The 13,221-nt window shown below is 43.0% G+C and overlaps 1 protein-coding gene across 1 annotated transcript in view; it reads left to right on the plus strand.

The window, feature by feature from the left end:
* The window catches only part of syn2b (synapsin IIb), a 115,324-nt gene that overhangs the window by 90,873 nt on the left and 11,230 nt on the right, over positions 1 to 13,221 (plus strand). The window contains exons 6-9 of the mRNA XM_079844979.1: positions 1,416 to 1,478; positions 1,682 to 1,824; positions 5,439 to 5,513; positions 6,848 to 6,950. Of these exons, the coding sequence (XP_079701105.1) occupies positions 1,416 to 1,478; positions 1,682 to 1,824; positions 5,439 to 5,513; positions 6,848 to 6,950 (384 nt within the window). The remainder of the gene's footprint in view (positions 1 to 1,415; positions 1,479 to 1,681; positions 1,825 to 5,438; positions 5,514 to 6,847; positions 6,951 to 13,221) is intronic.

Consider the following 13,221-nt stretch of genomic DNA (forward strand, 5'->3'; position numbering starts at 1 on the left):
CTTGGGCAGCAGCAGTCATTGCATTCAGCAAGGGCATTTGCTCATAGGGATGGTGATCATAAACCTTCCACCTGCAAGCACTGAAGAACTCCTCTATGGGATTAAAAAATGGGGAATATGTCATCCACCTCGCACACAGACTCCTCTTCCTCTGACCCCTCTACCTCTTCCTCTCACTCTCATCTGCCTTAGACCTCCTCCATCCATGCTGGTAAAGAACAACACAGACGTGGCACCTTTTTTTTTATAAGGCCTGCCGACTGATTGCTAATTGAAGATTCTTGTAAAGGAGTGTCAAACAGGTGCTTCAGTGATTTCATACTGATCTAGGTAGTTTCTAATAGTTAGAAATAAATGGTTTCTGTTTGGTTACCATAGCTAAACCAATGGAGTTTGGACTGCTTGAATGACATCCGTGTTAACTGTTTTGCAAAAGGGTGGGGAAAATGTGTCAATCCAATGAGAAAGGGTGAACACATTTGCAAGACGTGTCTTCTGCTCTGCTGAGATAGTGATGATGAAAACTGAGTGGATCCTAGTTTCTTTAACCAGGTCAAAGCAATCAAGAAAAACTGTAACAGCCTAGGAGAATAACAGGAACACGGAAACTGAACAGAAGCATACATGTGACAGGAACTATATTAATTTTCATCATATCATACTTTTTGAATGTAATGATGTGTCCCTATGATGCTTTTTGGGATATTCCCTTTCCTGTAGTGTGTAATAGAGCGATTCTGAAATGAAACGAGTCGTCAGTAATTCCAGTCTTGTAACTCATTTGCATAATGCCCGTGTCTGGTCTTGATTGGCTGAGCAGCGTCTCTTTGCCCCGCCCTCACACACTGTAGTTGTATCTGAGACTGGAAGAGTTTGGTTGGTGTTGGTCATGTGGAGAAAACACAAAGCACATCCACTTTGATGAGATTGATACAGTAAAACCCACGCCATCGTTACTGTTCGTAATACTGTGTGTCAAGAGATGAGATTCAGATATGATAATATTCGTTTGCTTTCTGACCAATCAGAGCAGAGCAGCTCTCAGAGAGGCGGGGTTTAGAAAGACTGAATCCTTGATGGAAGCGTTTCAGACACTGGGAGAAAAGAGCTGATGCGTCAGTGGATATTAGGAGACAATTAATGTGTTTTTGACCTTGGATGCATGAGAACTTTTAGGAGGAGATGCCAGAACAACATTAAGAGCCTTTAAAATATTAATTTCCAAAACTATTTTAAAATATACTGCTTATAGGTTCCTGCTGGTGTCTATTCCTCATAAGTCATTTCTTTGGGTGTGCTGTTCTTCTGAAACAGTAGCGTATTGATAAAGTTTGGGATTTAACAAAGTCTTCTGATACGCAATGACCAGGATATCCATAGCATAAGCATATGAAAACAATGAATCTGTGTTTCAGATCTCAATGCCAACTTTCCCTGTGGTGGTGAAGATCGGACATGCCCATTCTGGAATGGGGAAGGTACCAGTTTTATTTTGTTTGTACTATTATAGTTTTGATTCATATTTTGAATTAGCTTATTATGTAATTTCAGAAATACACCCTTAACATTTACCTTGAGACTATGTCTAAGACTGATCCGTTAATGTCTCTATTGTAATAACCTCTCGTCTTTCAGCCCATTGATAACATGACATCATGCTAACGGAGGTTTCCATTGGCAGGTGAAAGTGGACAATCACAGTGACTTCCAGGACATTGCGAGCGTTGTGGCCATCACCCAAACCTACACAACCACAGAGCCTTTCATTGACGCGAAATATGACATAAGGGTCCAGAAGATCGGTTCTGATTACAAAGCTTACATGTGAGTCCAGCTGCGCCGACATAATCACATTCTACATTAACAAGCTTGTCAAGACCATCTTGAAAAAAAAAAGAGATAAAAACAGCTACTAATTTCTAAAAAGCTACTTTGTTCCCATCAGAGTGTGTTTATCATTTGATCTTATCATTGGCAACTACGGTGTGTTGACACTTGGCAGGTTTGGTGCCAAGTCTGGGGAACTCTGGGGCAATTGCTCTGGTTCAATTGAATAAGGTTGAACCAAGCGGCAGCCTCCTGCGGTCTCTCTTGAATCCAACACAGAAGTGACTTAAACTGCAATTCATCAACTGGCCACTAGAGACTCCAAAAGGGAGTCAAATCTGTATCTCCCCCATGATAAAATGCACAACTTTACAGCAGAAAAAAACATGTTTATAGCCTTGTACAAATTATGGTTTTGGTCTATACAGCCAATTTTGCCCTTCATCACAACTGTGAGGGGGGAGGGGGGGATTTTTTTATAACTCATCCGTTGAATTTATATTAAGCCTTAAAGTTCTGCATAAATAAAGGCGTGGCCACTTGAGTGACAGGTGGATTGCCACTATGGTCGAGCTAGGTGGGCGTGGTTTCAGCAACCAGGCACCTCAGCTCCACCCACGTCCCGCCTCTTTGCCCATTTTCAGTTATCCGGGGAGTGACGTGCGGTGACGTACTGCCAACATGGCGACGGCCCACTTTAGGCTTCAAAAATGCTCTTCGGAAAAATACAGGTGATGTCACAGACACTACGTCCATATTTTTTTTACAGTCTATGGTGTGAACACTGCCATCTGAACTCTGGTGCGCACCAAACAAGCAGACAAGATTCTGAAAAGATGGGTCTCGATCCACTTCCAAATTAACTCTGGTGTGGTTTCACTGGAATATGAACACAACATGGACCAAAGAAATCTAATCAAACCCAAAACAGGATGTGATGTTACAAGATGTGACCCTAAATAGTACAGAATTCTCAAGCTGGTTTTTCTCACCAAGGGCCCTATCACACACCCGGTGCAATGAGACGCCAGGATTTTTTGCTAGTTTCAGCCCGACGCAGTTCTCATCTTCACGTCCAGCTCCACATTGTTTAAATATCAAATGCACTGGCGCATCTGTTCACCCATGGGCGTCTGGTCTGAAAACCAGGTGTGTTCAGGAGCATTGTTGGAGTGTTGCTTTTTTTGAGGAACTGAAAACGACTGCGCCATTGACCAACACAAACCTGCTCTAAAGTCAATAGTGCAGTATTTTTTGTTATTTAAAGGGTGAGTTCATAATATGAGCCTATAGGTGGTGCACAACACACGTACCATCTGATTATTACACACACAGGGATGTGCAGCAGCACACACACACACACTGCTTATTACACACACAGGGATGCAAAGCAGCACACACACACACACACACACACACACACAGGTTTAAATATTAAAAACAAAAGGATTCCTCTCTCTAGAAGCGTTCAGTCTTTCCTCCATGTAAATAGTGAATCCACCATGGTGCGAGCACAACTGGCTTTTAAAGGGAATGGGAGATGAGGCTCTGATTGGTTTATTGCCCGTTACACCCAAAACACACCCATAACTCATTAAGAGAAGATGCACAACCCTTTTGGACCATGTGCGGCATTTTTTTTTTTTTTTGCATTTCATGTAAGTCACATATGAGTAAAACTGTCCTCTTATTGGTCAGTTTCCTCAGAGGTTCCACAAGTTTGCTCTATAAGATTATTGTTGCTCATTTACAACTGTCGACAGACACACACGCAAACGATATACAAATGTAGCCGTCATTCCCGCATTATTATATAGCCTATATAATGCCGTTAGAGCAGGAAGCAAGGCTTATTTAGGATAGCATTCTTGAGATGCACAGAGCATTTACACAACATTTTAAGGTGAAGAGGTGATCTTTGGTTTTCAACTGTTATAACTAATGTGCTCACACACAGAATCAGACACTGCTGCTTTTATATAGCACATTTGCCGTTTTGAATTATGATACCATTTGGTTCATTGGTCCATTGGGTCGGATTGATTTCTCACCTGAAGTGAACCGTTCCAGAGTTCGTTTGCAATTGAGTTAGCATTTGTTTTGGTGCAGATCCAAGCGTGATTGCCGTGTTCACCTATGCCCAAACCAACCGTACCAAGGGAGAAATACACCAGGTTCTGAAAGCACCCTTAGTGAACCTATCATTTTCTCTCTTTTTTTGGTCCAGAACCAAGAGAACCAAACTACAAGTGTGAACACACCCATTAAGAAGTTGTTTATTTCAATTTTTGCATTTTGTCATCATTTGCATCCAAACCTTGATGGTTTTCTTTTTCTGTGGAATATGAAAGGGGGATTTTTTACTGGTTCATTAAATGAGTCCTAAAATGCCCTTTTCACATGTCTCATGTGTCCCCAAAATGTGTCTGTGAACTTTCAGCTCACAATACCCCCAGATAATTTATTATAGGATGTTTTGAAAGGCCCTATTTGGATGGTAGCAATGTCTTTTTAAATTCAAATGAGCTGCTGCTCCCCGCCCCCTTTTCAGAATAGGGAGTAGAATTCTAAAAGATGGATCAATACCAACAGTTTGACCAACTTCCTTTTCAGAACATGTAAGTGCAGCACGTTAGATTTTGTGAATGTAGGCAAATCGCTTTTGTGAATGTGCTGGTTAGGACGCTATACAGTGGCTAAAGTTACCATTGTCTCTGTATTCACAAAGATCAGAGCTATGTCATTAGTTTTATTTTTAAGAAGTAATAAAAGAGCGCTTCTGAATTGTACAGGGAGTTCTGGATATGAAGTTGGATCAAAAAAGAGTTGTTTGCAAAGCAGTCCAGTGATTCCCACAAACATATACAAATTTAAATAATTTCTTGGACACATTCCCTTCACAAATGAAATTCATCCACTGCATCTCAGTGCCGGGAGTTTATTATTACACACACACACACAAACAGAGCACAGTTAAATAGATAAAAAACATAATAAAATAATCAAATGTTAAAGATAAGACAATTTATGACTAGCTGCTGTAGCTATAAGCATGTCTGACTGTTGTAACAGATGTTTCTCCATAGTAACAACACTTTACTAAAACAACTCCTCTTCTCAACAGGGCCTTTGTTGTGTGTTCCTGAGTTTTATGTAAATATGTCCCGAGGTTTATGTACATTTTAGGGTTTGTGATGTCACTAACCTGTGAAGAAGCTTGTTGTAGTCCCTACCAGCCGTTTGTTGTAGTCCTTAAATTGATTTCTGTAAAAGAAAATATCTCCCTTTGCTTTGAACTTTGAGCGTCGTAACTTTGCAGATGCAAAGCAATCAGCAACATTACACACTAACTAAAGTTAAACAAGTCCAATCATAATCAACCACCCCTTTAAATGAAATGATAGTGAATTAGAGCTGAGGTTTTCCATCTTAAAAAAGGATGCAAATGATCATAATAACAATTAAATTTAATTATGTCTAAACATGTTGCGCTGCATTCCAGATCTTCTGAAGTCAGACATTACTCATTCCTGTGATAATGATCGGCTAAATGTAACGCAGGCTGAATGTGATATTTGCTGTGTGACGTGATCAATGATTTCCACTGACAGGAGAACATCCATCTCTGGAAACTGGAAATCAAACACAGGCTCTGCCATGCTGGAGCAAGTGGCCATGACTGACAAGTGAGTAAGACAGATGAACATCCAGACACACTGAGGCTTTTACTTATACAAGCAGGTTTGAAGCTAAAATAAACATTTAATAGATACTGTAAAAAAAAATTGCAATATGGCAACATTTCAAGTCAAATTAAAATAAAAAGAGTCAATTGCTTAATGGGCAAGGCATCACATGGTTTTGCTCATGAATATTCATGTGCATTAGTTGCCTGATGGGAGATTTAAGATTTAAATGTATTATTTACATTGAAGAGTGCTTCATCTGGAAAATACTTGTTGTGTATCTTTATAAGAGCATGCATTCTAAATCAAAAACATCTCAAAGGCGTTTTCTAAATGTTTATTTAACATCTGACGGAAAAGGTCTTGGAGATGAATTGTACATGAGCAAATTCTTTTTTTTTTTAAAAGTTGAAAATGCACATCAGTTAAACATCTTCGGATGTATTTGTTCTATTGGGGTTGTTAGTATGACGTGTGGTTACAGAGCAGAAAGAACAAGCTCCAGTCAATATAGTGATGGAGACACAAACTGCACATATGCTGCCAAATACACTATATTGCCAAAAGTATTGGGACGCCCCTCCAAATCATTGAATTCAGGTGTTCCAGTCAACTCCATGGCCACAGGTGTATAAAATCAAGCACTAGGCATGCAGATGCTTCTAAACATTTGTGAAAGAATGGATCGCTCTCAGGAGCTCAGGGAATTCAAGCGCGGTACTGTGATAGGTTGCCACCTGTGCAATAAAAAAAACATCCAACAAGACATGGATGAGCAAGTTTGGTGTGGAGGAACTTGACTTGCCTGCACAGAGTCCTGACCTCAACCCGATAGAACACCTTTGGGATGCCAGGCCTTCTTGTCCAACATCAGTGTCTGACCTCATAAATGTGCTTCTAGAAGAATGGTCAAAGATTTCCATAAACAAACTCCATAACCTTGTGAAAAGCCTTCCCAGAAGAGTTGAAGCTGTTATAGCTGCAAAGGGTGGGCCAACTCCATATTAAACCCTACGGATTAAGAATGGGATGTCATTAAAGTTCATGTGAGTGTAAGGCAGGCGTCCGAAAAAAAATTGGCAATATAGTGTACATGATGCAAATGTACGGTACAGTTCCCCTCAGTTGCTCATTAAATCAATCCAAATTATCTTAGAGACTAACTCACAGAGTTTTTGTGTCATTGTGCATCACTGTGCACTAGCATGGGTTCGAAAAATTTTGTATTTTTGAATGCAATGTTAGCATCCACCAAATGCATAATATATACCTGAGTGTGTGGCTTTGGGAAGTGATCAGAAATTAGTAAAAGCTAATGTCCTTCTGTCCTGCAGATATAAGCTGTGGGTGGACACCTGCGCCGATGTCTTTGGAGGTCTGGACATCTGCGCTGTTAAAGCCATACACGGGAAGGATGGGAAGGATTATGTCACTGAGGTGAGAGCAAGCGTTCACTCAGAACTAACATCAGCCACCCGACCTCTGCATCGTTGCATGCAAGCTCAGAGTTTCAATTCAACGGCAGACAGAAATGTGTAATGAGTATTATAAGGATTACGAGGAGGCGTTGACCACAGTGAGAGTGTGTTTGTTTTATGAGGTTTTCCAAAAAAACACATAAATCCATGACAAATTTATTGTTGGGAATATGAGTCAGACATTGCAATGGTTCTTCAGAAACTCGCTTTTTTCTCATGAAAGAGAAGAACTCGAGGGTTTATAGTCTAAGGACACTCATCACCTGCAGTAAATGATGTTCTTCCTCTGTGTTTCTGTCTCGTTCTGTCCAGCACAAATTAAGATACATTTACTGGAGAAGCAACATGACTGAAGATATCTGGAAAAAAATTATTAAAATAAAGGTGCAGTGTGAATTTTAGCAGCATCTAGTGGTGAGGTTGTGAATTGCAGTTACCTAGCGCTCACCCAAATGGTTGGGGAGACACAGGGAGCAAGGATTGTGTTCTGCAAAGAGAGTTTGAGGTAAATAAATCATTTTGCAATGTGCTACTGTTGCGGCTGGTCAAGCAAATGGTTGTGCTTTGTTTCTGTTTGATAAAATTGTAAATATATCTATTAAAATACTGATATTCTGGTCTATAACTCCTCCCTGAAATGGCGACTTCACTGTAAGGGACCCTCAGTGTGTAGATCATTCTAAGGTAATAAAAACATAATGGTTTATTATGTAAGGTCTTTATACACCACTGAAAACTTAGTTATTTATATTATATTGCATTTCTGTCAATATATCCTCATAAATACTACACACTGCACCTTTAAGTGAGTTTGTGCTTCAAGAACAAATATCTGCCAATGGAGTCAGAAAAATAATCTTGTTTTCACTTTGAATTAAGTAAGAATACTGATAAATAACTTTTTTGTTGTTGCAGTGATGAGATGTAATATTTCTGTCAGGGTTGTTGAAGGGAAAGGAGCGAGGACTCAGAGATGCAGAGGAATAGGCTTTTTAATTGTAATAATAAAACAAAAAACAAGACAAAACAAAACTACCCCGAGGGGGAAAAACAGACTTGGCACGACTTGACTTGCAGGGAGCAGGGAAACATGAGGTTAATACGACGACGATTCCGCACTGGACTGCAAACACAAGGAGATTAAATAGGGAACAAACAAAAGAGGGTAACGAGGGAAGACAGGTGGGGCAAATGAACCAATAATCAGGAAACAAGGTGGGCGGGGTTAGACAATGGACACGAGCACATGGCACAAAGAAACACTTAACAAGACATGTGCTCACACACACCAAACATGACATGAACATGTAGCATGTAGCCAGTGAAAAACACCAACCACGTGCTACACAACATAAGACAAAACATAACATGAAAGCACACGGCCGATGAAAACATGAACCGTGTGCTACACAGAACACAACACACGCTCACATGACAAGACAGAGCGCACGAGAACGAGCGAATACTCACTCCGTGCGCTCGTGACAGAAAACAAACACGCGGAGCATGAATGTCCGAATCCCAACACAAAACTGAAACCCAAACTAGACTGAAGTGCTGGGATCCGAACACCACGCCCCGCACACAAAACACAAGGACAGAAGAGCACGCAGCTTGAGCATGCTCAAAGCTGCGCGCTCACACAAGACAAGACAAACAATACAGGAGTGTCAGGGCTCTGTAACAAACCAAGAGTAAACTAGACCGAAGTGACAGAACCCTGACACTACCCCCCATCAAAAGGGACGCCACCTGGCGTCCCTAACGAGGGACACCAAAACAAGACAGGAACAAGATAACAAGACAGATACACAGACCAAACACAAGACAGGAAAATCAAAACACAGAGACAAAGAGGGGAGGGAGGGGAGCCAAGTCAGAGCCAGCAGAACAGCGCAGAACGTCTCTAGCATAGACCAGGGAGGGACGGGAGGGTTGAACCAGGGAGGCTCAGGCGAGTCTGGAGTCCCGGCAGAAGGCCAGGGCGGAGCAGGAGGGACACACCATGGTGACTCCAGCCAATCAGGGTCCCCGGCAGATGACCAGGGCGGTGCCGGAGGGACAGTCCAGGCGGGCTCCAGCGCATCTGGAGTCCTGGCAGAGGGCCAGGGCAGGACCGGAGGGACAGGGCAGGGTGGCTCCGGCAGATCTGGAGTCCTGGCAGAGGGCCAGGGCAGGACCGGAGGGACAGGGCAGGGTGGCTCCGGCAGATCTGGAGTCCTGGCAGAGGACCAGGGCGGGACCGGAGGGATGGACCAGGGTGGCTTCAGCCGATCAGGAACCCCGGAAGACAACCAGGGCGGAACCGGAGGGACAGACCAGGCAGGCTCCAGCGGGTCAGGAGTCCTGGCTGAAGGCCAGGGTGGTGCTGGAGGGACGGACCAGGCAGGCTCCGGCAGGTCAGGAGTCCTGGCTGAAAGCCAGGGTGGTGCCAGACGGACGGGCCAGGCGGGCTCTGGCGGGTCTGGATGGCTGACTGGGACCCTCACAGGAATCAGGACAGGAGCCGGAGGCAGGACAGGACACAGGACGGGAGACAGAGTCATTACCAGACATTGATCAGGGGCCGGAGACCTCACCGGCCTCGGGTCAGGGGCTGTGGCTGGCAGGGCAAAGTGAATGGGTGGCGCGAGCAGCGCAAGACGCCTGGGTGGCTCGGGCAGGGCAAAACGCCTGGGTGGCGCGGGCAGGGCAAGACGCCTGGAGGGCATCTCTGGGCCAGCAGCAGGCTCTGGGATGGCCTCTGGGCCATGTAGGATGGAGAAAGCCTTCTTCCTCCTTCTCCTCCTACAAGAACGAGGCAGTGGTCGGGTGCTTACTGCCTCCGGGGGAGCTGCAGCCTCTTCGGACGTCTCTGGGGGAGCTGCAGTGCTGACGGCTGCCTCTGGCGGAGCTGCAGCCTCTTCAGCCGCCTCTGGGGGAGCTGCAGCCTCTTCGGCCATCTCTGGGAGTGCTGCAGCCTCTTTGGCCATCACTGGGGGCACTGCAGCTTCAACCGTCACAGGGAGCACTGCAGCATCCATGACCACCTCTGGAGAAACTGCAGCGGTCATAGTTGACATGGGCAGAGCTGCAGGGTGCGCTGCCACCTCTGGGTAGGTGGCAGATGAGGCGGACCGGTTCTTCCTCCTCCCTCTCTGGGGACTGGGGACATGACCATTTGAGAGGAAAAGTGGGGAAGGACCAAGATGTGGAAGGCCACCCTCTTCTCCACGGTGGTATACATACCCCACAAACTGCCAGAAAGACAATATCCCCAGCATTGCCATCTCCCAGGCTTTGACAGGCTCATTAAGGCTGCTGTTAAAAATATCCTTGAGCACTGCATCACCGATGTTGAGCCCCTCCGCTGCAAACACGAAATGGTAAGCAAACTCCTTCACGCTGGCTCCCCCTTGCCGAAGAGAGTGGAGTTTGCTACATTGGTCTGCCATCTGATGAGCGGAAGGGCAGGGAGATGGGAAAAGGAAGATACCCATTTCTCTGCTGAGTCCTCTTTTGGCGGAATCGTTCTGTCAGGGTTGTTGAAGGGAAAGGAGCGAGGACTCAGAGATGCAGAGGAATGGGCTTTTTAATGGTAATAATAAAACCAAAAACAAGACAAAACCAAACTACCCCGAGGGGGAAAAACAGACTTGACTTGACTTGGCACGACTTGACTTGCAGGGAGCAGGGAAACATGAGGTTAATACGACGACGATTTCGCACTGGACTGCAAACACAAGGAGATTAAATAGGGAACAAACAAAAGAGGGTAACGAGGGAAGACAGGTGGGGCAAATGAACCAATAATCAGGAAACAAGGTGGGCGGGGTTAGACAATGGACACGAGCACATGGCACAAAGAAACACTTAACAAGACATGTCCTCACACACACCAAACATGACATGAACATGCAGCATGTAGCCAGTGAAAACACCAACCACGTGCTACACAACATAAGACAAAACATAACATGAAAGCACACGGCCGATGAAAACATGAACCGTGTGCTACACAGAACACAACACACTGACAGAAGAGCACACGCTCACATGACAAGACAGAGCGCACGAGAACGAGCGAATGCTCACTCCGTGCGCTCGTGACAGAAAACAAACACGAATCCCAACACAAAACTGAAACCCAAACTAGACTGAAGTGCTGGGATCCGAACACCACGCCCCGCACACAAAACACAAGGACAGAAGAGCACGCAGCTTGAGCATGCTCAAAGCTGCGCGCTCACACAAGACAAGACAAACAATACAGGAGTGTCAGGGCTCTGTCACAAACCAAGAGTAAACTAGACCGAAGTGACAGAACCCTGACAATTTCTCTAAATTAATAAAAACAGTTAATAAACAAAACACTGATTACTGCATGCAAACCTGTAATAATTAAATAATATGTCAAATGATACAATTATACTACAATGCAAAAATACCTTGTGTGATGACAGAGTAAACGATAAGTATTGGCCATTAATTAAATACATGTTGTTAATTATTATTACTCAGTACTTAAATATAATTACACTGTACCAATGGCACCGTAAAATAAAATTTAACCGAGAATTTAACTTTACTGCATTAATAAAAGTAACAGAGTTCAAATTGAAAATCATACAGAGGCGGCAAAGGTTTCTCATTGAAAACAATAGTGTTATCTGTCCTGTCTCTGGACCATTGCATGAAAACATTCACCCTCACAAACATACCACATTCCCAGTGCTTTCTGTAAACTCATTTTGATGTGGTAGTAGTATTTTGACAGTTTTTCCATCATGGAAGGATGTGGTCATGATCGTCTTACCCCAGTGTCGCGCCACAAGGACACAACACTGAAATCATTTCATTGTCTATAAGAAAACAGACATCACTCTTCCTTTAGCTTGGAAGAGACATTTGCTTATTGTTACAAGTCTATGTCAAAACAACTGCATGTCAGATGATGAACTATCATGGTCAAAGCATTAATTCGGTGGTGGAAATGTTTGGCTTCATTATGAGAGACATGTTGCTATGGAAACGGTTTTCACAAGTGTCCTCTTGGACTAATATTAATAACACAAGCGAGTGCCCAACATGCTCTCTCTTGCATGGGCCAATTTGGAGATTTTGGTCTATTTTGCTTCCATAACATGTCTTCTTTCAAAAAGGCTTTTATCTTATTTGGTAATTTTGTCTTGTTTCATGCGGTGTAGCCTGGGGATGCCAGCCGAACTTAGCTCCGCCCACAACATTTGAGGTCGGGAAGTTCGGTATGGACTTGATCCATTGTGGAGCAACTATGCTCGAACCAGAGCTGTTCAGACCAATCAAATTGTCAGGACAGGCTTTATACGATGATGGACAGTAACGTAATCATCCACATCACCAAAGAGCGCTTGGGTTGAATTCGTGCTAATCCTAAACGGAGAACTTGTTCGTAGGGCTATATGAATTCACCTTTACTATTTTGCTCAAAAATGATGATCATATTGGTAAGTACTCTGTGTATCCTTAAATTATTTGTTACAACACCGGCAAAGATCGTTTACACTCATCTTCTTCTTCTACTTCTTCCAGCAAGCATGCAGTTGAGTTCTGTTGACAACAATGCGTCGCTCCGTTGCTCTGATTGGTTGTAGGTCTATTTAACAAACAGAAACAAGATTATTTTTCTTAACCCATTGGCAGATAATTTTTCTTGTTTTAAGCAGAAACTCAGGTTTCCCAGAATGATGTCATTTTACTTATCCAGTAAAAGCATCTTAATTTAAGACTTTTTTAGATACTTGGACTAGAAACAAGACAAAAATACTAAGTAAGAAAATATTTTTTTTCCAGTGTAAAAGAGAACTCTATAATTTAAAAATAATTTTTGAAAACGTCTAAGTCATTTTTAATGCAATCAATCAACTGGTGGTTTGTGTTAGTTAATATTTTGGTCACACTAGAGATTAGGGTCCAATTCTCACTATTAATTTTAGACTTTTGCCTCAATAAACTCCTAATTTACTGCTTATTAATAGTTAGTAAGGTAGTTTTTGTAGCGTTTAAGTTTAGGTATTAAAGGGTAAGTTCACCCAAAACTGAAAATAATGTAATTTATTACTCACCCTTATGCCGTTCCACACCCGTAAGACCTCCGTTCATCTTCGGAACACAAATTAAGATATTTTTGTCGAAATCCGAAGGCTCAGTGAGGCCTGTATAGGCATCAATCTAATTTACACTCTCAAGATACATTAATGTACTAAAAACAT

This window comes from Gobio gobio (assembly GCF_949357685.1).
Source record: "Gobio gobio genome assembly, chromosome: 19".
Lineage (NCBI taxonomy): Eukaryota > Metazoa > Chordata > Actinopteri > Cypriniformes > Gobionidae > Gobio > Gobio gobio.